At 48.2% G+C, this 23,490-nt stretch overlaps 9 protein-coding genes across 9 annotated transcripts; 4 read left to right on the plus strand and 5 right to left on the minus strand.

The window, feature by feature from the left end:
* Positions 1-1,879: 1,879 nt before the first annotated feature.
* On the minus strand, positions 1,880-3,234 carry GUITHDRAFT_139465 (hypothetical protein; the record flags this gene model as incomplete). The annotated part of the gene is made up of 10 exons (XM_005831771.1): positions 1,880-1,969; positions 2,024-2,083; positions 2,131-2,193; positions 2,247-2,298; positions 2,343-2,393; positions 2,582-2,655; positions 2,689-2,745; positions 2,794-2,830; positions 2,885-2,919; positions 2,977-3,234. 10 exons carry the CDS (start codon positions 3,232-3,234, stop codon positions 1,880-1,882), a joined length of 777 nt encoding a protein of 258 aa, XP_005831828.1.
* Positions 3,235-4,186: 952 nt separating this feature from the next.
* Positions 4,187-6,066, plus strand: GUITHDRAFT_152884 (hypothetical protein). Its single transcript, XM_005831772.1, has 3 exons — positions 4,187-4,239; positions 4,733-5,038; positions 5,089-6,066. Exons 1-3 carry the CDS (start codon positions 4,198-4,200, stop codon positions 5,536-5,538), a joined length of 798 nt encoding a protein of 265 aa, XP_005831829.1. The 5' UTR covers positions 4,187-4,197; the 3' UTR covers positions 5,539-6,066.
* Positions 6,067-7,186: 1,120 nt separating this feature from the next.
* Positions 7,187-11,027, plus strand: GUITHDRAFT_163464 (hypothetical protein). The gene is made up of 18 exons (XM_005831773.1): positions 7,187-7,366; positions 7,421-7,849; positions 7,901-8,070; positions 8,152-8,214; positions 8,265-8,327; positions 8,379-8,450; positions 8,496-8,555; positions 8,609-8,650; positions 8,762-8,811; positions 8,964-9,032; positions 9,136-9,215; positions 9,257-9,309; positions 9,693-9,806; positions 9,856-9,975; positions 10,037-10,171; positions 10,225-10,789; positions 10,834-10,886; positions 10,933-11,027. Exons 1-18 carry the CDS (start codon positions 7,297-7,299, stop codon positions 10,975-10,977), a joined length of 2,253 nt encoding a protein of 750 aa, XP_005831830.1. The 5' UTR covers positions 7,187-7,296; the 3' UTR covers positions 10,978-11,027.
* Positions 11,028-11,185: 158 nt separating this feature from the next.
* Positions 11,186-12,096, minus strand: GUITHDRAFT_175448 (hypothetical protein; the record flags this gene model as incomplete). The annotated part of the gene is made up of 8 exons (XM_005831852.1): positions 11,186-11,265; positions 11,316-11,397; positions 11,440-11,479; positions 11,530-11,566; positions 11,612-11,696; positions 11,743-11,855; positions 11,910-11,996; positions 12,045-12,096. The coding sequence occupies 8 exons, from the start codon at positions 12,094-12,096 to the stop codon at positions 11,186-11,188; spliced, it is 576 nt and encodes a 191-aa protein (XP_005831909.1).
* Positions 12,097-13,361: 1,265 nt separating this feature from the next.
* GUITHDRAFT_109274 (hypothetical protein) lies at positions 13,362-14,647 on the plus strand (the record flags this gene model as incomplete). Its single annotated transcript, XM_005831774.1, has 11 exons — positions 13,362-13,382; positions 13,426-13,493; positions 13,542-13,609; positions 13,658-13,776; positions 13,821-13,952; positions 14,004-14,170; positions 14,225-14,248; positions 14,300-14,354; positions 14,393-14,448; positions 14,504-14,567; positions 14,621-14,647. The coding sequence occupies 11 exons, from the start codon at positions 13,362-13,364 to the stop codon at positions 14,645-14,647; spliced, it is 801 nt and encodes a 266-aa protein (XP_005831831.1).
* Positions 14,648-16,832: 2,185 nt separating this feature from the next.
* Positions 16,833-17,363, minus strand: GUITHDRAFT_71860 (hypothetical protein; the record flags this gene model as incomplete). The annotated part of the gene is made up of 1 exon (XM_005831775.1): positions 16,833-17,363. A coding segment is annotated over one exon (531 nt), but the record flags the coding sequence as incomplete, so codon positions are not given.
* A 2,915-nt stretch (positions 17,364-20,278) lies between these two features.
* GUITHDRAFT_109276 (hypothetical protein) lies at positions 20,279-20,799 on the minus strand (the record flags this gene model as incomplete). Its single annotated transcript, XM_005831776.1, has 4 exons — positions 20,279-20,317; positions 20,364-20,569; positions 20,617-20,692; positions 20,749-20,799. 4 exons carry the CDS (start codon positions 20,797-20,799, stop codon positions 20,279-20,281), a joined length of 372 nt encoding a protein of 123 aa, XP_005831833.1.
* A 486-nt stretch (positions 20,800-21,285) lies between these two features.
* Positions 21,286-22,681, plus strand: GUITHDRAFT_139468 (hypothetical protein; the record flags this gene model as incomplete). The annotated part of the gene is made up of 6 exons (XM_005831777.1): positions 21,286-21,711; positions 21,771-21,895; positions 22,005-22,202; positions 22,260-22,329; positions 22,382-22,531; positions 22,652-22,681. The coding sequence occupies 6 exons, from the start codon at positions 21,286-21,288 to the stop codon at positions 22,679-22,681; spliced, it is 999 nt and encodes a 332-aa protein (XP_005831834.1).
* Positions 22,667-23,089, minus strand: GUITHDRAFT_109278 (hypothetical protein; the record flags this gene model as incomplete). Its single annotated transcript, XM_005831778.1, has 3 exons — positions 22,667-22,722; positions 22,781-22,856; positions 22,976-23,089. The coding sequence occupies 3 exons, from the start codon at positions 23,087-23,089 to the stop codon at positions 22,667-22,669; spliced, it is 246 nt and encodes an 81-aa protein (XP_005831835.1).
* Positions 23,090-23,490: the final 401 nt, after the last annotated feature.

Here is a 23,490-nt window from a genome sequence, read left to right on the forward strand (position 1 = left end):
GTAGAAAACTACCCCAAAAACCATTCAGGATCCACTGGAACGAAATTCAGTTCTCGAGGGGTGGGGTACTTATCATTGGGGTAGGGTGTGACAATATTCCCCTTTGTACCCGTAAATTTATAACGGGAATCCTCAAATTAGGCGAGGTGGGTATGAAATTATGTAGGTGGGGGTAGTGGATGTGTAGGGTGAAGGGCTCCGACCTGATTGCTCGTGAACACGACTACCCCCTACCCTCTCTCTGTTCAATTGTGATACTACCCCCTTTACAAATCATAAGGACCCTACCCTGCCTTGTCGTTCGACCACCCTGGTTTTCAAGGGAAAACGATGGGGTTGGCCAGAAGATCCGCAAGTAGGAAATGTCTACACATGGGGGTAGGTGGCAGGAGTGAACGGTGGAGTTTGAAAAAGTACCGGTGATTTTCTCTAGATAATGGGGGTATTGTAATATTGGGGGGTACAGAGTGCAGGGTCTTTTGTAAAAGGGGTAGTGAAATTCAGGGGTGGGGTGGGGGGCACGTGCGAGAACAGCATAAAACGACAGGAGGGTGGAAGGAGGGCGGGGGCGAGAGGGAAGACCGAGAACGGGAGCAAGTGATGGCGAGGACAGGTTGATCCATCCCGCCAGGAGAGGAACAAAGGAGGAGAATCTGAAGAGTGAGCGCTGGTGACATAGTTGCCTCGCGGCTCTTGGACTTCTACCTCCAGTTCGGTCTGGTCAGGTTAACTTCCCAAAGGGGTTGTTGACAGTATGAGTGCTTGCTTGTTGGACTTGCCATCTCAAGGGATGTTCACCAAGCTGAGAGCAAGGAGCAAGACGAAGTTTCCTCCATCATACTGTCCAACCCATGATACATCGCCTCCTCCTGACCAGATCATCACGACGGACAAGAGCAACAGACTTCTCCTCAGGTTTCGGGCCATGCTCAAGGAACGTGAGGCAAGAAAAAGGGGTTACAACCACGATTCAAGTGCGAAGCATGCTCATCATCCAGAAAAAAAGGCTAGAAACGCATGATGCGAAACTATCTGGAGCACTTCTATCATTGTAAGTACCTTTGTTTCCTATTGGTGTTATGGAACTCTTGCATTCCCTTGCTCCTTCCCATCCTCCCTTGTCCTCTTCTCTTCCCTCTTTTTCCCCATTCCAATGTCGATCGGTGCTGTCATCCGGTGCTGGCCGTACCTTGTGGTGATAGTGAATGCATCCGAAGTGCCGTCTCTCTGGGGACGTTTATGGTGCTGTCCGCATGAAGATCGTAGAACGAGCGCGTTTGGTTGAGATGCGGAGTCTTTATCTCTCAGAGATAAAGATGATGTAACTCCCTTTCGCACCCGCTAATTCCATATCGTTTTGTAGTTTCTATGAAGCCTTAACCATTGGGAAAAACCTAGCGGGGTACATGACAAATCAACCGCAGGTGATGGACGAGCGAGCGAAGTTGAAGACGGAGTTCGCAAGTATAAATTAGTTGTTATAACGCAAGGTCGGATTATTCTTTGAGTATTTTTTCCTAGATGTATATCGATGTACCAAATAAAGGTCAATTTTGAAGTTCAAACCAGCAACAGAGTGCAACCTCCTCACATGGATGTTAGAGAACATTTGATTTTCTAATTCTTTCATGCTTGCACTTCATTCGTTCATTGTTCAAAGAAAACCTTATCACAACAAGTCCGTTGAAGTGAGAATCTCCTTCTACAAGTTCCTCCTGGCGTAAGGCACATAACGGTGATCCTTTTTGGCCATTTTCTTCCTCCTCTTCGTGAGCAACTGAACCAGAAAATTCGTTAAATGCAAAGTCATACCAGAAGATCTGCTCAACACCTCATCAACTTTGCCTTTCTTGTCCTTGATTTCCTTAAAACTTGTACTTCAATCTGAGTCGCACCTCAAACCAAAGTTCACCTCATATTTCTTTGCAAGCTCAAGAATGCGTTGATCGGACTTTTTGAGGTAAAACGGCTGTGAGAGACCAAAGATTCAGCATGATAATTGACTGGGCATTTCAGTATTCACCTTCTTCCCTTTGGCAACAGCGTCTCGCTCTGTCCGCCTTCTCTCCTTGAGCTTTTCTCTCTGCATTCGTCCGATTATTTTAGGAAACTTCACTCACGAGTCAGTACATTTGCATTGGTAGCATCTTCCTTCTGCTGTGAACGTTGTAATTCCCTCAATTCTTCCTCCAGCTGGACTCAACATCAGTTCGCCGTGGGTGACATCCCCATAGATCCAATTCAACCTGATTCCTCATTTCCTCGTTCTTTGTTTTCGCAATCTTTTGCTTCAACGATCTACAATCAATCAGAGAATGCGATGATCAAGAGAAATAGTTTACTTCATTTCTGACTTGCGCTGATCAGAGACGAAGGAGTAGGTCTTTTGAAACCTGACATCCAGAGTTAAGATGGCCGTAGCAACAAATCAGGGAGACGCAATGAGATTACAGCTCTTCATTGAAATGTCCCGATGTTGACTCAAATCGAGGATCGCAAGACTTCCTCTGCTTCACAGGCACGACGACTCTGAAGCTATCGATAATGTCAATCGAGGGTTGCTGCATCGAAGCAATCTCACCGGGAAACGGGCTTCTTGCTCGTAGCTTCGACTGGGGCCCCCTTCACTTGCTTGATTTTCTGTCTGATTGTCATCTTGCAAATTCACACAAAATGGAATTGCTATACTTTACGAGAAGTATCCTTATTGAACTTGGAGTCCACCTTTCCATCCTTCTGCAGCTCCTGTAAACCACATTAAGGGGAATTTTCAACCGCCTGCTCAGAAATCACTTGAAGAACTTCGAAAGGAACATCAGAAAGCTCCCGCCTGGAGCCGAAAATCAAATCATCAAGACAGTTGTGCAGAAGAGCAATGAAAGACCTAGCTTTTTCTGCTTCATCTTCACTCGAGTTCTCCTGCAGTTTCGATCGTCAGGAAATGAAGAGAAGAGAGATCGCGTAGAATTCATGTACCTCGTCCTCTTCATCACTATCACCACTGACCATTGAGCTGTCTTCGTCCGATTCATTGTCCAATTCTGAAGGCTGATCGGAAATCTTGTCATCCTCGGAGTCAGATTCCTCCTCTTTTGATTCTGATCTTGACTTGTGGGCCTTGCTCGTCTCCAATTTCTTCAGTAATTTCCCGTGGTTGGGTCCCTTCTTCATACTGTCGCTCATGCTCTTTGGAGCCCCTGTGCTCTGCTCCGATTTCTTCTTCGCAATCCCCATCCTGTACAGGATGTGAGAGAGCAATAAATTCAACGTTGCCGTGCACTTTTCTTCCGTACAGATTATCTGACATTCCTTATCTCACACAATAAGTCTTTGGCTAGGTTGATCGCCATTAGTCTATCGCATGTGCTGAATTGTACTCATTGCTTCTTCATGGACTCAACCATGGCTCCTCTACCAGCTCCTGTTCCTTATCCTTTAACGCAGGACGTTTGATATCCATCTTCCTTCCTCTCTCTCCGTCCCCACCCTCCCATTCGCTCGCTCGCATTCCCTCAATTTCTCATCTGGGCGGGTTTGCAAAGAGCGCACATGCAGAAGAAACCAGAGAAGCTGGATGACCAAAATTGACCTCATCCCCCTCCATACCCTGCTAAATATATTATCCCTCATCCCATCTCATTCAGGTTTATCATCGCCCTCATTCAACAAGGTAACCGCCAATGCCATCACCTACCCCTTTTTCCATACAAACTTGGCTTATAAAGGACCCGTACACAGAATAGTCGTTGTGTATGAATTAAATTAGAAACGGTTTGTAACGACTCTTCTGAAGGGTCGCGGGACAGAGAAGGGATGAAGGGCCGCGGCACAGGGTTTTAAAAAAACTAAAATATTTGTTTGATTTGTATGAAACGACTCTTGATCGTACCTTTACATAAAGATAAACATTCAACTAAAATTATTTTATAAAATCAAACGGTACAGATTGGGGGTTCAATAACCCAACACCTAGCAATTCTGTACCATATCAAGATTACTTTGAAGATTGAGTTAAAGATTTAGATAATCATTCAATAGCCAGATTGATGCTCAATTCATTGTTGTGGATTGCTATCATACAGATTAAATAAATAGTTTTGTATTGTAGGTATAATTTATAAAGAGAAACCTCCAGTACTACCGAGTACCGAGAGCTTTTTAAAAAGCTGACCCTTCGTGCCTTCCTCATCGTCGCCCATGGCTCAGTTCGCTTCCCCCGTCATGCGCCGTCTCCTTCAGGTACCCGCGACGTCTCCCTTGGCAATGAGCGCATGTTATTGCTTTTGAGAAGCTACCCGATGATTCTAATGGAATACTGAGTTGTTGGCTCGTCTGTTCTTGTCTATCACAACCTATTTTGGTCCATGATCTTTGATGGCGTGCAGTGGTGTAGAGTCACATAAGATTGGTTTTCGACTTTGAATGCTGACTCGCAAGCTCGGCCTTCATCCTGTTATTTTCATATTGTGTGTCCTGTTCCCTCCCATATTCAGCTCAAAACTACCTGGAACCGATACAAGCAGTAAGCATGATATCTGAATATCCTGTCGCTCTACGAGGATCAGAGAGAATTGTGATGAAGCTGAGTGTTCTAACTGGTGTGATGATGAATGACAAGGACTTTGACTAATCTAATGAGCGTGACACTTGATTTGGTTGATGTGTCCCTTCAGCTTTTGTACTGTACTCGCAAGTGGTGATCTTGCACATGTCGTAATGTTTGTATTTGCAGGAGGCTGAAGAGGCAGCTGCAACGGAGCCCACCGTCACCTTCCCTGATGACTACCCCAACTCCGTCAGGCACTTTCTCCTCATCGGATTCTTGGGCATGTTCATCGGAGCCATTGTGTTCTTCTACATGGGTATCTCCCGCAAGGTCAACACAGTGATGCACGTCCTCACCTTCTTCATCGCTGCTGTTTCTGCTTGCTCCTACTACGCCGAGTGGGCTGGTCTCGGCGTCGAGTACAAGACCACCGACACCACTCCCCGTGTCATCTTCTGGGCTCGCTACCTTGACTGGGTTGTCACTGGACCCGTAAGATGTTATTCTCGCATGCCGCAGTGAGCTGACTTTGTTTTCCTCAGCTCATCCTCACTGACTTGGCTCTCCTCTCCAAGTCTGACACCCCCACCATCATCTCTTTGGTTGGCAACATGGTCCTCTACGTCATCTGCGGCCTCATTGGAGCCCTCACCGTGGCCCCTTACAAGTACATGTGGTGGGTTGCCGGACTGATCTTCTTGATCATCGTCTTCATGCTCCTCCTCCAGCGCCTCAACAACGCTGAGGGATATGGCGGAGATGCTCTCAAGGGCTTGACCTGGCTCACCATCCTTGTGTGGATTGTCTACCCCATCGTCTGGATTGTCGGATCTGAGGGCACTGGAGCTTTGGGTCTTTCCCAGGAGGTCGGCATTCTCACCATTGCTGATTTGATCGCCAAGATCGGCTTCGGCTTCTACCTTTTGGCCAACGTTGATGCTCCTGAGTCTGAGTCTGTTCCCCTCAACCAGTCCTCCCAGCAGTACGTTTAAGAGCAACTCTGACACGTCTTCATCGAATGAACAGGGATCTCACAGTTTCAATAGGGAACTTAGGACTTTAGAGTTTCATTAGATAGCAGAAAGCAAGAAATTTCGACTTGCTCATTGTAATGAATATGGAGTTGGAACTGTTCTAGTTCTCACACATCCACACATCGGAGTGAAGCCCCAGGTGCAATCTTGTAAATGCCTAATGCTAACAAAATGCTCTGTTGGTGGAAAAAAGAACATTGCCATCTGGATGCAGTTGTACAAGACTTTCACAGCAAGTGTGCCTCGCTCTATTCCTTTGAAGATTCACCTTTGCTCGGAGAAAGGACCTTCGCCGCATGATGCCATACCCACGAAGATCCATAGGCTACCGCGGCAACAACGGCGAATCCTCCCCACCCATATGATATGAACTTCTGGTAGCTTCGAAAGTTGGCAGGCAACTTGAAGAAGTCTTTGGGGAGCCTGAACAAGTCTCTGATTCCTCTTCCTTCCTCACTCATGGTCACCAGTGAGCACACATTCTACCAGAACCTGCATGAATTTTCAGACTTCGACTCGCAATAAATTTGAGGAAACGACAGAGCCAGTGGAAACTCTTAAAAGGTTAGAAATGCAGCACTGTGAGCAAAAGGAACTCGTTGCAGAATGATATCTTCCTATCACTCAGACAATCTTACCAGCAGCTCGTCACTCCAAGCGTTGTCTGAAATCTATCACTCCCTCACGTCCTGCTGCATAACTTTCTATCTCTATGATATTAGCATACATTCCTTTCCTCTTGTAATACCATGTCTCGCTCCACTTCCAACACCCATACCGCCACATGCCCCCCATCGTCTCCATTCAACTCCCCAACATTCCCTTGCAACAAACCCACTATACCGTACCTTCATACTCATCCCGTTTCATCCCTTACCTCCCCTCCCTCCTCTTGCCCTCCCCTTCCCTTGTTCCCCTCCTGCCTTCCCTTCATTCTCTCCTCCTGTCCTCCCTCCTGTGCTTCCCTTGCTGCCTCCCAATCCTTGTCTTCCATTGGACCGCCATTAGTTGCGGGTTCAGTCGCAGTACCTCACAGGTGGGGTCAGGGTGGGGGTACCAATCCGCTGGTACCATAGGATAGTGGGGTACTTTGGATGTCATTTTGTAGGGTAGTGTGAATGCAAGAAGTGTGTGAGGGGGTAGGGGTGGGAGAGGTTAGAGGTTGGTGACGAGTGAATGATAAAAGACGATGCTCAAGAGTGAAGGGAGGCGACAGCGGGAGAGCAGGAGGGCAGAGCAGAGCAGAACAGAGCAGAGCAGAGCAGAGCAGAGCAGAACAGAACAGAACAGGAAACGGAATAGTGTCGACTACGATGCAGGGTAAAAGGGAAGACAAAGTTGCAGAGCAAGCGGGGAAAGGTGGAGGAAGGAGAAAGGGAAGACGAGAGGAGGGATGCGTAGAAGGATAAGAAACTTTATCGTGCAAGTTAGGAGGGGGAAGATGATTGCAACATGAAAAATTGCCTCAAGATGAACTTTTGGTGTTGAGAATCAGGATGAGAGCTTTCCACTTTCATAACAAGCTGCGAACTATGTGTAGGAGAATTACACTTCAAGGACCTCCCTCACACAGAAGTTGATTCTTGTGGTGCTGAATGTGCTATCCAGGCCTCGAAGTCGAGTTCGCTGACTTGTGGACAATCATCTTGCTCTGAAACAGAGGCCTTGTTGCTCATCAACCAATACGAGAGTCCCTGAAGTTCCTGCACGAGTAGAATGCAGTGGCTCAGTTCAGCTTTATCCAAGGCTCCTCCCATCAAGGCAGAGATTCTGGATGCAGGCACAGGTGACACAAAGTGAGGTACGACTGCTGCCATGATCTGACCGGCTGTGCTTGCAGAACTCAAAGGAGGGAGGATCCTGTGGAAGATCCATGAAGGGAAGCTCAAGGAAAACGGCGCTCAAGTCTCAGTGTTCTCCTGGGAGATGACCGCGAACTCGTCGGACAGCGAGCTGGCGGCTGCAAAGAATGCTCTTAGGAGGATCAAGACCTGCAGGCACCCCCACGTGCTCCAGTACATCGATGGTCACGACCCTGGGGATTCGGCTAAGGCCGGCTCCAAGGTGTTGATCGTGACGGAGCATGTGAAGCTGCTAGACACGTCGACGTTCCAGGAGCATGCGTCTCAGAACAAGGAAGGGATCGTGTGGGGGCTCTATGGAGTGGCAAACGCGATCCAATTCATCAACGAGGATTGCAAGCTGATCCATGGCAACGTTCACCGGGGGAGCATCTTCGTGAGCAAATGCGGCGACTGGAAGCTGGGAGGTGTGGAAGGCAGGAGCTGCCCTGTGAGGCTCTGACGTGCGGGTGCTTCAGGCTTTGATCTGTGTGGAGAAGCGAACGATTCCAACTCCATCTTCCGAAGGTGCGAGCAGTTCCGAGTGAAGAGAATCCTGCCCCCGGAAGTCGCCAAGGGGAACTGGGAGTCGCTACAGGAGGCAGGCTATGCGGTGGACACCTGGTCTTTCGGATGCTTGATCCATGAGGTCCGACCCCCCTCTCTCCCGTCGCTTGCTCCCCCTGATTCAGTCTGAGACATCCAACTGATATCGCCATGGTGACCGCAGGTGTACAACGGCATGCTGGCCCGACCCGAGGATCTCAAGAACACAACGCAACTACCCCAGGAGGTGAACGCCAGCAGTGTTTGCGCAACGGCAGTGATGAAGCCTGAGAGCAGGCCATTCCCTTGTATCAGAGCACGCTGAAAGCCGTTCCCGACCGACGACCCCGAGGGAGTCAGGTACGTGCGGCTGGGTCGGCGGCTGTAGGCAGGAGGCTGACGATGAGGCAGATGCTGACGAGTCCCTTCTTCAAGTCTCGGATGGTACAAGTGAACAAAAGTCTCACAGAGCTGGCTCTCATGGTGAGCGCTGGCCTTGTCTTCTCCACGCTCTCATGCTTGTCGAAGGATTCCGCGCAAAAGGAGGATTTCTTCTTGAAGTTGTCCGAGAGCCTCGACCTCCTGCCTGTTAGTCACTCCTTCAGCGTTTCTCCTCTGTTGTGCTGACCTCTTGATCATAGGACTGCTTCCTTCGATTCAAACTTCTTCCTGAACTTCTCAAAGTAAATCGTCCTTGCACTTCTTCACAAACGGCGATGAAAGATTTTCAAATTTTGTTCAATTTCAAGATTGCATAACAGAGATTCTTTGGGTCTGTCTGATATTCATCTCAGGCTGTTGAATTCGGAGGTGCAGGAACGGCAGCCATCGCTCCTATGCTCAAGTAACCTTCTGCTTCATGACATAAGATGATTGTCGATTGCTTTGTCGATGTTCGTTTCGTTTGCTGTCTTGTTGATACCTTTTTGTTCTCTCTCTTCTTCTCCTTCCTGACTTTCAAGTTCTGTTCTACTTCTTTGTGATTTCTTTTCGAAGAATTGGCCAGAGAATGACGGCAGAAGAATTCGGGAAGGAGATTGTGCCGGGTGTCGTGCGATGCTTCGGGTATTATCCTGATTCCCTCAATCTCTTCTTCATCATCATCTCCATCACCTCCTCCTCTACCACCATCATCATCTCACATGATCAGCCTCTCACATCTTCGCAGCTCTCAGGACAGAGCGACGAGGATCGGGCTCCTGCAGAACCTGCACACGTTTGCTGAGCATCTGACTCCCAGTGCGCCGGGTGCGATGGAGAGACAAGTCGCTCTAATATGATGTGCGCAGCTCTGGTGGAGAAGGACATTTTCCCTCAGATCTCTTCTGGCTTCACCGATAGCGTGCGATGAAGCTGCTCTGCATGTCACGTGCGAGTAACGGAGAGAGCAGGTCCCAGCTCTGCGCGAGCTCTCTGTGAAGAGCCTCGTCCTCCTGGTTCCAAAGCTCTCGGACCGCGTGATAAACTCCCAGGTGAAGAGAAATAGAGGGGAGCAGCAGCAGCAGCAGCAGCAGCAGCAGCAGCAGCAGCAGCAGCAGCAGCAGCAGCAGCAGCAGCAGCAGCAGCAGCAGCAGCAGCAGCAGCAGCAGCAGCAGCAGCAGCAGCAGCAGCAGCAGCAGCAGCAGCAGCAGCAGCAGCAGCAGCAGCAGCAGCAGCAGCAGCAGCAGCAGCAGCAGCCAGCAGCAGCAGCAGCAGCAGGCAGAGCAAGTCTGAGAAGAGTTGCAGGTGTTGAGGTCCATCGCGCAGCTCCAACAGGATCCCGAGGGGTCGATCAGATGCAACACGACGATCTGCCTGGGCAAGATTTCGGCCAACCTCACCCCCTCCACCAGAGACAAGGTCCCTCACTCCCACCTAGCACTCCAGCTGAGACTTTTGACCGCTGCAGATCCTCTTGCCGGCCTTCAACCGCGCTCTTCACGATCCCTTCCCGCCTGCTCGCCTCGCTGCTCTCATGTCACTTGCCGTTACGATGGAGTTCTATACTGCCCAGGATATCGCTCGTAAGGTGAGAAGAGGCGAGGAGGAGGAGGAGGAGGAGGAGGAAAAGGAGTTGACGCATTCAGTAGGTGCTCCCTGCCGTCGGGATGTTGACGGTGGACCCTCAGAAGGACGTGCGGGATCAGGCCTTGACGTGCCTGCAAGGAGCAGTCAGCCGGCTCGCGGCTGAGAGCTCCAAGATGTCCGATGACCTGGCGCTGCAGGTGTTCCTCCTCTCCCACCTCCCCCCCCAACAAGTGCTGAGACCTTTAAGCAGGGCGGAGGGCCAGTCACCTCCCCAGTGATGAACGAGGCTGGAGTGATGAGCTGGGCAGCAACGGCTGCGGCCTCGACCCTGACCAAGAAGATCTGGGGGAGCATCGACAGCGCGGAGACGAAGGCGAGCTCGAGCAACAAGTCGCCGGCGCAGCCGAACAAGGAGGAGAAGGGAGGAGGGCAGGAGAAGCACGCGGACAGCAACAAAGACACGTTCGCGGACTGGGAGGACGACAAGGCAGGGACAAGCTCGGGATGGGATGACGGGATGCTCGACGACGGGCTGGATGAACCCTTCGATGTCCCTCAGCCCCCGGCCAAGGGTGGGAAGCCGCAGGGCAAGGCTGGAGGGAAAGCGCAGCAAGACGACTGGGGAGCTCTGATTGACGATGTTCCAACGAGCACGAAGCTGGAGGCAGTCAAGAGTAAAATGTCAGCTGGGAAGAGCTCGGGGGGTGCAAAGGCGGATGACTGGAGCTCTCTACTCGATGACAAGCCCGGGAAGGGAGCGGGGAAGGCTGCGACCAAGACGTCAGACGATGACTTTGAGTCTCTGTTTGACACGAGTAGGAAGAGGATGCGAGAGGAGGAGGAGCTGACACGGTTGTAGGCAAGAACCTAGGCGCGAAGAAGAAGCCGGGCGCGAAGCTTGGAGGAGCCAAGGTACTGGGGATTGTGCTGGAGGGTTGCGGGCTGATTCGTTTTGAAGGTTGTCAAGAAGTCAGATGATCTGCTAGACTGGGAGGAGTGGTGAGCTACATGTTTGCATCACATCTATTCTTTCATTAAAGTCTTGTTCTCATCTTTCTCGCATGACCTCTGAGGTCCAGCCAAACTTTCCTCGTCTCCCCACCCTCTCCCTCCTCCTGTCCATCCACTCACCTTGCCTCAACACGAATGTTGTTTCCCATTCCCGCGCCTCTCTCCACCGCCCTCCTCCCCTTCGCTCTCCCCGAACCTTCTCAGATGCCATTCAGAGTCTCGAGCTTGTTCTGGTAAGCCTGGGAGTACAACTTGGCGGCGGCAGAGAACGGACTCTCAACTGCATGCTCGTGAGTGGAGGAGGAGGAGGAGGAGGAGGAGGAGGAGGACCATTGATGTCCCTGAACGCGGAGATCTGACAAAACTCCAGAGAGTTGTTCCTTGCAAACTCTGCTCCTTCGGTGGTATGGACCTGACACAGGAATCAACGACGACAGGGCTGGAGGGCTGCCACCTTGACACGATCTTCCAGGTCAACCTTGTTGGCAACGACCCTGCAGAGAGATGTTGAGTCAAGTGCACATTGAGAAAGAGATCAACGTACACTCCAGGGAGAACTTTTTCCGGACACTTCTTTCGCACTGGAGACAAAGTCAGGTTCCACTCCCTAAAGAAGAGGAATGTACCGAGGTCTAGCCATTCGCCCAGGTTTTGAAAGGATTCTGGTTTCGTCACATCGTAGACAAAGATGACAATGTTGGAGTTCTTCCACTGCAAACCACTGTCATTCTTCGAAGGCACCTTCTCACTTGGTTACGTATTGACTTGTTAGGTCTTTGAAAACTGACTGGCCCGCACAGTCATAGATGTGAAGCTCTACAGTGTAGTCACTCTCTGGCACTTTGATTTCCTTCATCACGAAATCACATCCTGCTCCACTTCATGAGAACGAACAACGCAACGATATGCTCAACGGTCGATTGCCTGTGGTCATGTTGTATTGCCGAGGATAGTGCGACCCTTTGCTGTGAAACATCTGCACAATCGCGCTCTTCCCAACCCCAGCATCGCCTGATGTGTGCATCAAACCGCAAGGCCAATGAATCTATGTTGGATCACCGACAACGATCACTTTGCATCGCAAGAGGACTCCGAAGTTGGCAGAACTCATTGCGGCTGATATTTCAACGGTCCCTCAGGATGCTGTTTTCCGCCAGACGAAGCGAGAAGATTCTTCCTTATGTTTCACCTGCAAAGGAAAACGTAAATCACGTGTCATGGAAGAAGCACTTTTCTTTACTCAAACTTTTCAGTCCGTCCTTCAATTTCCGATCCCCAGTTCCTCCATCCTTTCCCCTTCTTCGACCCATCTATTTCTTCTTTGCTACCTAGCTGCCTCCTCCCTTTCGACCTCTATCCTTCTCCTTGCCCTCTTCTCCTTCCCCGCACGCCTCCCTCTCCTCCCTCCCGCCACCATATTTCGAACAACCGAACTAATCTCAGTCAGCTCAACCAATTAGCATTGAAAGTCCTCTTTCTAATTCAGTTTTGCCGCTCGGCCGCGGCGCCGCCGGCCGCGCCCGGGCCTCGCGGCGGCCGCCTGACCGTCCGTGAGTCCGGGCCCACCAAGTGACGGAGCACAAGTTTGTTAGACTTGTACTGTGCCAAGTAATATTCAACGAGGCAAGACAGCATCATGACATCAACTTAAACCGGGCCCCGGGCCCGGCCAAGCTTCCCTGAGTCCGTCCAGACATGTGAGAGGAGGCTTACGCGGCAAGACGGCTAGGAAGACCCCTGCGATGGCCGGGCAAGACCGTGGCAGACTCTCCTGAGGAGCTTCCGCCGATCCGATCCGATCGGTGATGATCCGGGCCTCCCTGAGTTGTGACAGTAACTTAGCATCTCAGTACTTCAACACTCAGTGACTGCCGACTCAATCCGAGACGGTCGGCCGGGGCCCGGGGCGGCCGCGGGGCCCAGCCAGCCCGGCCCGGGCTGACTCGCGGCAGTACCGTACGACGACGGTACCGGCGTGACGGCCGACCCGGACTTGAATTGCCGCATCATGGTCATGACAACAGAGAGACTCTGGCAGATGTCACACGCCTACCGTCGTACGGTGTACAGTACGGTACCGGAGCCCGGAGCCGGGTCGGACAGTCACGCCGGGTCACGACGGCCGGGCGGCAAGCCTCCGGACGCCGGCCGGGCCCGGGCCGGCCTCACAGTCACAGTGGCCCTCATCCAGGCAGTCACGCTTGTCCGTAACGCTACCACGCCATTTTGAAAAATGGAAACAGCGATGTAAGTTTGGGATACGGTCGAAGGGGAGGAAGAGAGAGATGGGAATGGAGGAGGATCTCCTCAAAAATGTCATTTGTGACATTCAGATGCGATTTCAATTGATGACTTTTCATCAGTTTGAACTTTGAGATGCTTGAAGTCTTTCCAGAGGTGACATCAACAATTTTGCTGTCAAACCTTACATGCATGGCAGTTGATTCAAATGATATCAAAACATCTCGATTGCGAAGGGATTCGAAAATTTGCCTCCGTCAACAAATTGTGATGCAATGTTGTAAACTATCAGCTCAAAGATGTGATAACTTGCAGGATCCGAGAAATGACCTACTCCGCTGTGGTGGTTGCCCAATATCAAGAAACACGAATCTTCTTGAAAGGTTGGTCATGAAGTTGCAGTGAGCTTTTTGAATGATTCTTTTCTCCAGGGCTGTTTCAATCGTTCCAAGAATATGCATTAAAGGATGGTCATATGTATTCTAACAAAATGAAATGCAAAGTATTCAAGGCAACAATTGAGGACATCTGTTCTTCAGTTGAGATGAATGTGAGTCATCTAATTCAAGCTCATCTTTTGATTTTTGTGGTCAGGATAACTTAGGATTCTTGATGGATAAGTGCTTGGAGACTGAAAAATGCACACAATATGTTCGATTGCCAAATCTTCTTTCTACAAGTATGAAACATCAACTCAATGACAGAGAGAAACGAGTCATAGCGTTGGTAAGTCGGTGCAAATTACAACAAATACATTCCTCAGATTTCTTCCGACAGGGAATTCCAATTCAGAAAAGGGTAAGATGCAAGTTTAGCATCAAGAAGCAGAAGCTTGGGAGGTTCCAAAGTGCTCTATGCGAAGACTGCAAGAAGTACGCTTGCATATTGTGCGAGGACATCTCCACATGTAGCACATGCGCCACCTCGAAATGTTCGTCTTGCAGGTAAGAGATGGAGGAGTTGCGAGTCTGCAGAGAAATCTGAACGTTCCGCTGAAGGGATTCGGAAACTTTCTTTGTCCGGTGCGATTGCTGTGAACGTGTAACTTGCCAGAATTGTGCCATGGCCGACAGGTTGAATTGCCACAACTGCTGTATCTATGTCGCTGACAGAATGGCAGCTCAAGGTGTCCGAGTTGCCCCTTCTTCTCACAGTTGTGTTCAAAGTGCACGCACATGCCACATTGCGAGATCTGCGGGCTCCATTGCAAAAAGCCTCCAAGGTGAATCATCGAGGATGGAATGCAAGAATGAAAGTCTGATCAGTCCCTCTCTTAGGGTCTGTGAGTCCTGCGGAGTTTCTTCGTGCGATTCTTGCATTCCCTTGTCATCTGTCTGCATGGTAAGTCCGCCTTCTTTGACCAGCTTCTGGTTCCCCCTTGACTCTCGTGCCAGCAATGTGGTCAGTACAGTCTCTGGTAGATGTACCTTCAATAAACTCCAGTTGACTTGCTTTTGTGTCCTTTGACGTTCAGCTCACTGATGAATTGAATTCCTCCGATTCTTGTCCCGATTGATTGATTTCATTGCTGCTCTGTTCGACTTCCTCCTTGTCTTCCTTCTGTTTCTGCCCTTGGCTTTCTGCACCCTCCTTCTCCTTGCCTTCCTGGTTCTGTACGTACTCGTCTTGCTCCTCCTTTTCAATCTTCTCCTCCTCAGCTTCTTGTTTCCTCTCTTTGACCTCGACCTCATCGTTCAGATGCTTCTGCGATTTACCTTGCAAGGTCGCTCCTCGCAGAAAGTCTCTGATCACCAGCGCATGCTTGATCTCCTGAATCTCGAGGATCCGAGCTTTCCTTGCGTCCCGCAGCTTCTGGGGGATGATAGAAGGCATCCTCCACAAGGCGATGGTGAACATCAAGTCCTCCCACGAGACTGGAGGTACATGTCAGGACCTGCTCACAATGGATATCCGAGCAGACAATGTTACCCGCGTTTTGGAATTCTTCTGTCTTCTTCCACGCGAAGTTGAAGTCGAACTGCTTGAGGGCAGCGACGTCAGGGTTGAGGGCACCAGAGGATTGGGGGGTGATGTAAGAGATGAAACTGTTCTTGCCCTTGTTCCCCTTGCTCGAGTTTCTCTCCCGCATGATCAAGTGAAGTTCCGCGCGGATGAACTTGAGGTAAGTTCGGTTCATCCTCTGATTCGTCTGCCTCCTAGCAGACAGACTAGCAAACCCCATCGGAACAGGTAGATCACGCATGAAGGGCTCGAGACAGTTGACTGGCAGCCGTCCCGTCCCCTTATCATACCTGCGAAAGATGTCTGCGTAGTGCTGGACCTGAGGGAAGGTGATAGTCAAAGGACAGAACAGAAGCAATGAGAGCAGACCTGATTGATCCCCTCGCTTTCCTCCACCTCTTCATCAACGTCGGTTGACGCTTCTTGTATGACAAAAGAAAAGTTGTCGAGAATCATTCCAACAAACAGATTGATTAGCATCCCTTCGCATATTAGCTTGAAGCAAACGAAGTATATCGCCGTTCCAGTCTTGTAAAATCCACAGTCACCAAAACTGTAGTTCTTTCCGCTGTAGCCAACGATATAATCTGAGCTGAACTGATAAGTACAGAAAGGTGGCAGAATACTGAGATCCTCCAGCATCTCCTGCCATTCATCTCCAGTCAAAATCTGCAGACTGGTGACAAACGAGGAGCCGAGAGTGTCGAAGTTAGCCGTTGGGCCGATCCTGACTCCACTGCGTGTGAGGCCGAAGAGCTGTACTGCTACAGCAGCGAAGATGATGTAGATGAGAAAGAGCATTGAGATGACGTTGATGAATTGAGGTAGACATAGGAGAAAAGTTTCGAGAATCACTCGTACCGGTCGAATCTGATTGAGCAGTCGAAAAACTCGAACAAGCCGCAATCCTTTGAGAAATTGCAGGTATGACGCCGTGTTGCCTGACAGTAGCATAAAGGAGGTCAGGACTATGCCCAAGTCAAAGATTCGCCATCGGTCGATGAAGAATCCTTTCAACCCATACGCGAGAAAGTTCATGGCAACTTCAATCCCTAGCAGAATGTAGGTACAAATATTCTGCCAGTAGATCATCTTGCTCAAAAGATCGCTAGCATCCGAATGGTCCGCTAGCATAAACCCGACATTGACAGCAATGAAGAATAGCGATGTTGCCTTAAAGGTTTGAGTTTCAACAATCTTACGGATCTTCACCGTAGATTTTGGGTACTTGTGGGCAGTGACTTTCGGCTTGTAGAGTTGAACTCTTAGAATAAAGTTGTAGAGGTCTTTTTCCGCAGATGATGTTCCCTTGTTGACAGTGAAAGCATCTACAATGAAGCCAATCATTAGGTTCCAGATAAAGAAAGACCCGATAGCTATGTATATCACGAAAAAAAATGCATTTTCAGAGTGCGCATCCTGCAAAGGACTTGTATCCACAGTTGTAACATCCATTGCACTTTGCATGACGGAGACATACTTGATTGTTGTGACTTTGAACAAAGTCAAAGCTGAAGTCCAAAAGTTGTCAAAATTGTGCCGCTGGTTAGTCCATGAGCTAGCGTACAGTATCCTGTTATTGCTGTTAACGAAAGTTCCACTGCAGCTCGCTTTCCCTAGCGGGTAACTCACACTCGGATCCGAGCAGCTGAAAAATTTTCCACCAAACAAACCCATAGCAACTATTCCAAAGGCTGAGATTATGAAGCCCAAGAAAAAGAAGATGTAACAGAGAGGCACCAGTGACAGAACAAGTGCATTAATCGTGTTTCTCATACCCCTGTTCTGCTTCATGACTCTCAGAGGCCTCAACGCTCTTACAAGCCTCAAAATCTTTGCATTTGAAAGCGACTGGAATTTCACTAAATTTTGGAGCCAGGAGACGCAGAGTACAACAAAGTCCAAGACATTCCAAGGGGATCGGAGATAGGCTCCCTCTGAGAAAATGAAACCAACATTCATGATCCTGATAAAGCTCTCTACCGAAAAAATGATGTTGAATATCAAATCTGTGATACGGGAAATCGAAGGGCTAATGAGATACGGATAGTTTGGAATATCATCATATGGAGCTAGAGTGAATAAAAACACGCAACTGCAGATTATGCAAACCAAAACAAACCCTTCGAAGATTTCCGATTCACCAATCCGTATGAAAATCCGGCGAAATAGCATTGACTTAGGAAAGATGAAACAGGCGTAGTCAGCGTAAAGCCTTTTTCCTTCGTCATCTTCGACCATAGACCCTTCTACTGTGCTCGAGTTAGACTGATACAGCACAAGCTTCGACGACAAGCCTCGCTGAACTGCCACCTCAAAAGCTGATATTTTCGTAGAATCCTTTCCAAAACTTTGATCCTCCTGCAAAGATTCCTGTTTCGAAGTTCCTGGAAAAGAGTCAATCATACACTCAACAAACCCTCATCATTTGTACCGTCACCTGCTGGCATGTCTCCAACCAAACTCACAGTCGGTAACTTCTCTTCCACCTGTGAATCGCTTTCTACAATCGAACTAGGCTGAATGACCTCTTCTGGTCGCACGCGAGATCTGTCGCTGTCATGTGGCAGAACTGGAAATCTCTTTCGAGCTTTCCTCAAGTTCGAGAAAGTCTTCGCAAACATAGATCTGAGAGACTGAATAGCTTGCGATGCCTCTTCATTTTCTTTCTTGAAAGTGACATCGAAGGTGAAGTTTTGAATGATGATGGCCACCAACAGATTGATAAGCAGAATCTGCGAAAGAGTCAACGCACTTGGGCTTACGTAATCAACAATCACCTGACAGAAAAAAAGTACAAAATAGACAAAGAATGCTGCTGAGAGCTGCCCAACGAATGTTTCTTTTACATGAATCGCGCTGTAAAGTATTCTGGACCAAGAGTCACCGGCAGTGAGCTGGAAGATGGTCAGGAAGGCATAACCAACGCTGGAGAAGTTCGAACGGGATATCGCGTCCAAAGTGTCTCCAAAAAGGAACCTTCCAATCGTTGCAAACGAGATCATCCAAACCAAGCAGAACACTGCAAGATTCAAAAATGATCCGAGACTGTTGACAGAAGTTGATAACAGGCCCTTAAGCAATGGAAAGTGTCTGCATAGTCGAAAAATCCTGAACGACTGCGAGAATTTGAAGAAATCTCCTGTAGAAGGAGATAACCCAGTGAATCCGAGAAGAAGCAGTAAGAGATCAATTCGAGCTCTCCATAAAAACCTTAAAAAGCTTCTGCATTCGATGAAAAACAACCAAGCATCGACTGTGTACACGAATATACAAACCACAATGATTGCAAAATAAATACTAGAATGAGATGCAGAGGCTTCGTACGTATCCAATCCGAGGATGATGACATGTGCAATGACAACCAACGACAGAAAATGCTGATATATTGCATTAGTTCGCACAGCTTTTGCAGCCTCGAGTAGAAGCTTTTCATCATAATTCATTTGAGCATTTATAGATGGATGAAATGCCAAGTTTTCGAATTCATTGTAGACACCAGAATAACTTTTGATTCTACAGACAACTGGTCAGTAAATATGCAATCAAATAAATATCTTCACCGTTCATTATCCGGCAAACTCAATGGAAGTCTGTTCGAAGCGTCTTCAATGATAATGGATGGCTGAATACGTCGGAATGTCTCTGTCACAATACCCACGAAGAATCCCAAATCCATCCAGTGGCATAAAATAAGGATAAAAGGATAAAACAAAAATGTAATGAACCATACTTGATACTGGCTTTGATAGGAAAACCAAAGGACATCATATGCATTGTCAGGAAATATCCACTGCGATATCGCAAGAACGGCTCCGAAAAAGTGATCAAAGTGCATCAGACCGAAGTAACCAAACTGCAAAACATTTGGAGGTGTCAATCATCTTTACAATCACACAGGCAATCACTTACATCCTCAACATTTCCTACTGTCTCGCACATTTGAGTGACTGCGGCTTGACCTTGCTGTAAGAAAAGACTCATTTGACAGGTGTGATATCTGCCTTTGTGATCTAGAGGATATTGTCCATCATACTGTCCGGGCGTTGAGTTCTGTAAAATATCGCACATCTTGAAAAACTGATATCCTCCGGTAACGCTCACATTCCAAGGTTCCACACTAAAGCCATAACTGGAAACTAAAGGAGCTTGGCATGCAGGACTCCAGCTTTGAGTTGAAACAGCTGTACATGCAAAGTTTTCGATGAGAACTTGTACACACCTGTTAAATCATAACGTCAAAAGAAACAGTCAAAGCTTTGAAAATGTAAAAACCTCCTTCGGAAAGCAGATTGGTATACTGATACTCCAAATATGGCAAAAGTAAAGACAAAGCAGACAAGAATCAGAAGTGCACTCCACATTTGGCTCAACCCAACATCAAGTGTCAAAACCATCCATTTCAGCTTTTCGAATGAGTTCATCACTCGTAGCAGCCTAAAAACCCTCAAAAAGCGAAATGAAGCAAAAGATATGCCTGTTATACTGTCGACACATCAAAACGTTTCTGAAAAAAAATTAAGTTTACCTGAAGAGCGACAGGATGATATCCACCACACCAGCAACCAAAACGAGAAAATCGATTGTGTGGAACTTGGACTTTCTAAGATAATAATGTGCATCATTGAAGCACCCCATAGCGATGCAGCCAACCAAAATTTCAATTCCGAGGAAACCGAAAAGAATAATGTTCAGCAAGTTGAATCTCGCCAACCAGTTGTATCGAACATCATAGGTCCTTGCATCCATATTATGAGACCCTGCATGATCTGTAGATAGAAATGCAATTGCTGATGCCCCCAGTCCATGCAAAACAGCGAGAAAAAAGTGAAAAGTTACCCAATACTTGTTATCAAAAACTTTCAGACAAAACATTCGGAAGCGACTTTCCTTAGGAAATCCAGGAAAGCGTATGTCCCAGAAGCTGAGTGAAAAACTGGATGAGGCTATTCCTTCAAATTTTTGATAAGGATCTGTCGACAAAGGGAAGGTTTTTTCTGGATTTGCATCAGGAGCTTGACGCAGGGAGTTCCCCCTAAAACTTGTCGTATTTTTCGCCTCTTCTTCGCTCGATTTGCTCAGACTACGTTTTAATGTTGCATGCGACTTTGTTTCCAGATCAGCCAAATCTATGATCTCCAAATCAGCATCGACTCTTAGTTTCTCACGAGATACAGGTCCCACTGCATTCTGTTCCAGTTGACGGTTTTCTTTTTCTTCAACTTCGTCAGCCTCGTCAGATTTTGCGACAGGATTGTTCTCCGATAGGTTTATGTTAGGAGCCTGAGCACCTTCGAGCATGGTTGCCCTGATAGATCTAGAAGACTGTTGCCCTGTTAGTGCTTGATGAGGGCGCGGAGTCGACCCCTTGAAAACGCCTCCTGATCTCTATCATAAGCATACGGGAACGAACAAGCACAGCTATTACCGTTAGAAGGTTGTACAGAGTTCATACCTTCAAGGGCCTTTTGCTTCTCAATCAAGGCGTCGAGCAGCGCTTTTGCCTGATACGATGTCACCGCTTTTGTTACGGTTTCCAGCTGCAGTAGCGGATTCTCACCTCTCGCAGCATTTCATCCCTCCAGGGCTCAGAATCCTTGGAATCTGACATGGTGGTCTTGAACTCCCAGAGCCAGTTAACAAAGTTTCCTGCTATTTAAGATGAAGTTCCTGATGTTCAGAAATGCGGATGAACTTGCGCGGTTGCAGCCGTTTCACCATCCTATCTTGTAACATGTGTATCGGAGCATGGAATCTTACCCCCGCGGCGAGAAGGTGCAAGGGAGAGGGAAGAGTGACACGTGTTATCAAGAAGAGAAAGACGAGGTCTGCTACAAACTCGCAACATTTTCCCGCTTCACCACTGACCCATGGCGCTGGAGTTTGCTGGACATTTCCACAAATTCACTGACACAGATCTGATACACAAAAGCAAACTCTTTCAAGTCGGCATCAAGATTTCCCCGAGGCGGGCTTACACATAAAGAGAGGAGTACAACATGCTAGGTTTCAGCTTCGAAAGGCGCGTATGATGCTGGTTGAAAAGGAGAGAACAGGATCATGCATCAGGAAGTTGTAGTAGCTGACATCCACAGCAATGAAGAAATGGATTAAGGATGGTGGAAAGAGCTTCTTCTCTGCGCTCACAGCCCACCGCGGAGGCAGTCAGGAAGCCGATGATGCAGGAGGAGATTCGGATCCAGAATTTCCCTCCAACACCTCTGGGTCGATAAATTCTCAGCCCAAAAAGATGACAGCTGGATCGAGAGTACTTGTGCCTTCCACCACCAAACAGACCAAGTCACAATTCGAGGATTATCTGAATCAAAGTGCTGTTTCAGTTTTAGAAGGAGATTTGATGAAGAGAAAGGGTCGTGGAATAGGTAAAGCTTGGGTTCGGCAACATTTTGTTCTTCGTAAGGACGCTTTATATTACGGACCATGCACCGGGTTCACGTACAAAGAGAAGAAGATTGCTCTCTCTCGTGTTCACATTGGCTCGGCAGAACATTACACCAACAAGGTGGGCATGTCTCTTCCAGTTTTCAACCGTGTATGTTGATATGTTGATTTGGCTTCCAGGAAAATGCATTTGGTGTCCTTGATTCTTCGTCAAAGTCACTGCATGTCATGTCTGCTGAAAGCGAAAGGAGCATGATCGAATGGGTGAAAACTTTGATTGCGGTACAAGTTGCTTTGGAGAACAGGTACAAACCTCAAAACGCTGCGCGGCCAAGATCAGCGCTTCAGAGCAGCAGGAATCAAAAGTGATTGAGATCCATGCGTGTCTCAATTACCTAATTGCCCCTTTGGTAGACATCCCGAGATTCCATCTTTGCCAAATCTCTTAAAGAAACACACTGCAAAACAAAGTGCAGCACAAGACAGCCTGCAAGATCAAGATGAAATGATTTTGAAGACCAACCGAGAATGCAACAGATCTACGGACCACTTAACAGATAGCAGCGAAGACGAGACCTTCACTAGACCATCAGTGAGCAAGAATGTGGAAAGGTTCTTCGTTTCTTCCGTATCGGAAACAAGGTCCTGACTTGCATATATTAATTGCAGGGGAGACTTAGAAGGACTACAGGAAGCACTGTTCAATCTAGATTTATCCAAGGCCTATGCTTTCATTGATGTGAGATCACTGAGCATGACGGCATCATTGAGTTTCTTATTCCTTGGGTCAGGAAGGTGTGGACCCTGCTTTACTTGATTTTGGGAGAGTTCCCACAATGTTGTATGAGAAAGAACTGATTGCGATGAAAAAGATGGGATTCATGGATCAGAATAGAAACTGCCTGGTGCTTTTACAATGCAAAGGCAAACTAGATGCTGCGGTAATCAAGTTATCACGGGATCGCTAACATAGTCTCTGTATTCATATTGATTACATGGAATATAAAAAATGTCGACAAACAAGAATTCGCAAAACAAAAAAATCACGACGACATCTTCAGGTCAAACTCTGCAACTTAGCACAGCATTGAAGGGCACTCAGGGGGGTTGCTGTCAGCGTCCTGGTCATTGCCTACACCAGAAAAAAGATTAGATTTGAACAACCTACGTTCATGCCTCCAGCTTATTACCAAGTGCAAGAGGATCTGCTCCCCAGCTGGCCTCCCATTCTCCAAAGTACACGGGGGGTTGCTCATGGTGCATGTACTGTTGCAGAAAATGTCATCCGACAAAGATAATCGATAATTTTCTTGCAATCATCTTGAAGTTTCAAGACAAAGTCCAGCAAACACAAAGCACGTTCAATCCTCAAAATTTCACTCTACCTCCATGTTGTACGCCCACAAGCTCTGCCGCATCTCCTGATAGTTCTTCAGCGTTCCGAACATTTTCGTCCTGGTCCAGAAATAGGTCGAACCCTCATCCCCGCTCGTCTTCATGGCCCCCGACCAGAGCCTGCCCCAGAGCAGACCTGAGAGCAGTGTGGGGATGAGGGTTCCACGCCAGGCCCGCTCAGGTTGCCGTTGAAAAATTCAAAAAGTATGCCGTTTTTTTGGGTCCCTTCTGCTAAGGGGGTAGGGGTACTTCAGGACACTGGTAGTACGGGAAAAATTAGGCTGAAATGGGTGGGGTAAAGTCAAAATGGTACTGAGACGGGGTACTTTTGGATGAAATCTGTTCATGTATTCCTGGTGGGTACAATTAGGCACGGGTACTCAATTTTGTACGGGTGGTATTGTGAAAAATTGGGGGTGGTAGAGGGTTATGAATCTAGAGTTGGTGGGTTGGAGGCGGGGCAGGCGAGGAGGAACGACAATGCAAGGAGTACAGGTAAGAAGAG

Source organism: Guillardia theta (genome assembly GCF_000315625.1).
Source record: "Guillardia theta CCMP2712 unplaced genomic scaffold GUITHscaffold_38, whole genome shotgun sequence".
NCBI lineage: Eukaryota > Cryptophyceae > Pyrenomonadales > Geminigeraceae > Guillardia > Guillardia theta.

Coding starts and splice junctions, on each gene's coding strand:
- GUITHDRAFT_152884 (XM_005831772.1), top strand. CDS start 4,198: ATGGCTCAGTTCGCTTCCCCCGTCATGCGCCGTCTCCTTCAG. Junction 4,240..4,732: donor TCATGCGCCGTCTCCTTCAG/GTACCCGCGACG, acceptor TTGTATTTGCAG/GAGGCTGAAGAGGCAGCTGC. Junction 5,039..5,088: donor ACTGGGTTGTCACTGGACCC/GTAAGATGTTAT, acceptor TGTTTTCCTCAG/CTCATCCTCACTGACTTGGC.
- GUITHDRAFT_163464 (XM_005831773.1), top strand. CDS start 7,297: ATGCAGTGGCTCAGTTCAGCTTTATCCAAGGCTCCTCCCATCAAGGCA. Junction 9,216..9,256: donor TCTGACTCCCAGTGCGCCGG/GTGCGATGGAGA, acceptor TGATGTGCGCAG/CTCTGGTGGAGAAGGACATT. Junction 10,790..10,833: donor TGAGTCTCTGTTTGACACGA/GTAGGAAGAGGA, acceptor ACACGGTTGTAG/GCAAGAACCTAGGCGCGAAG.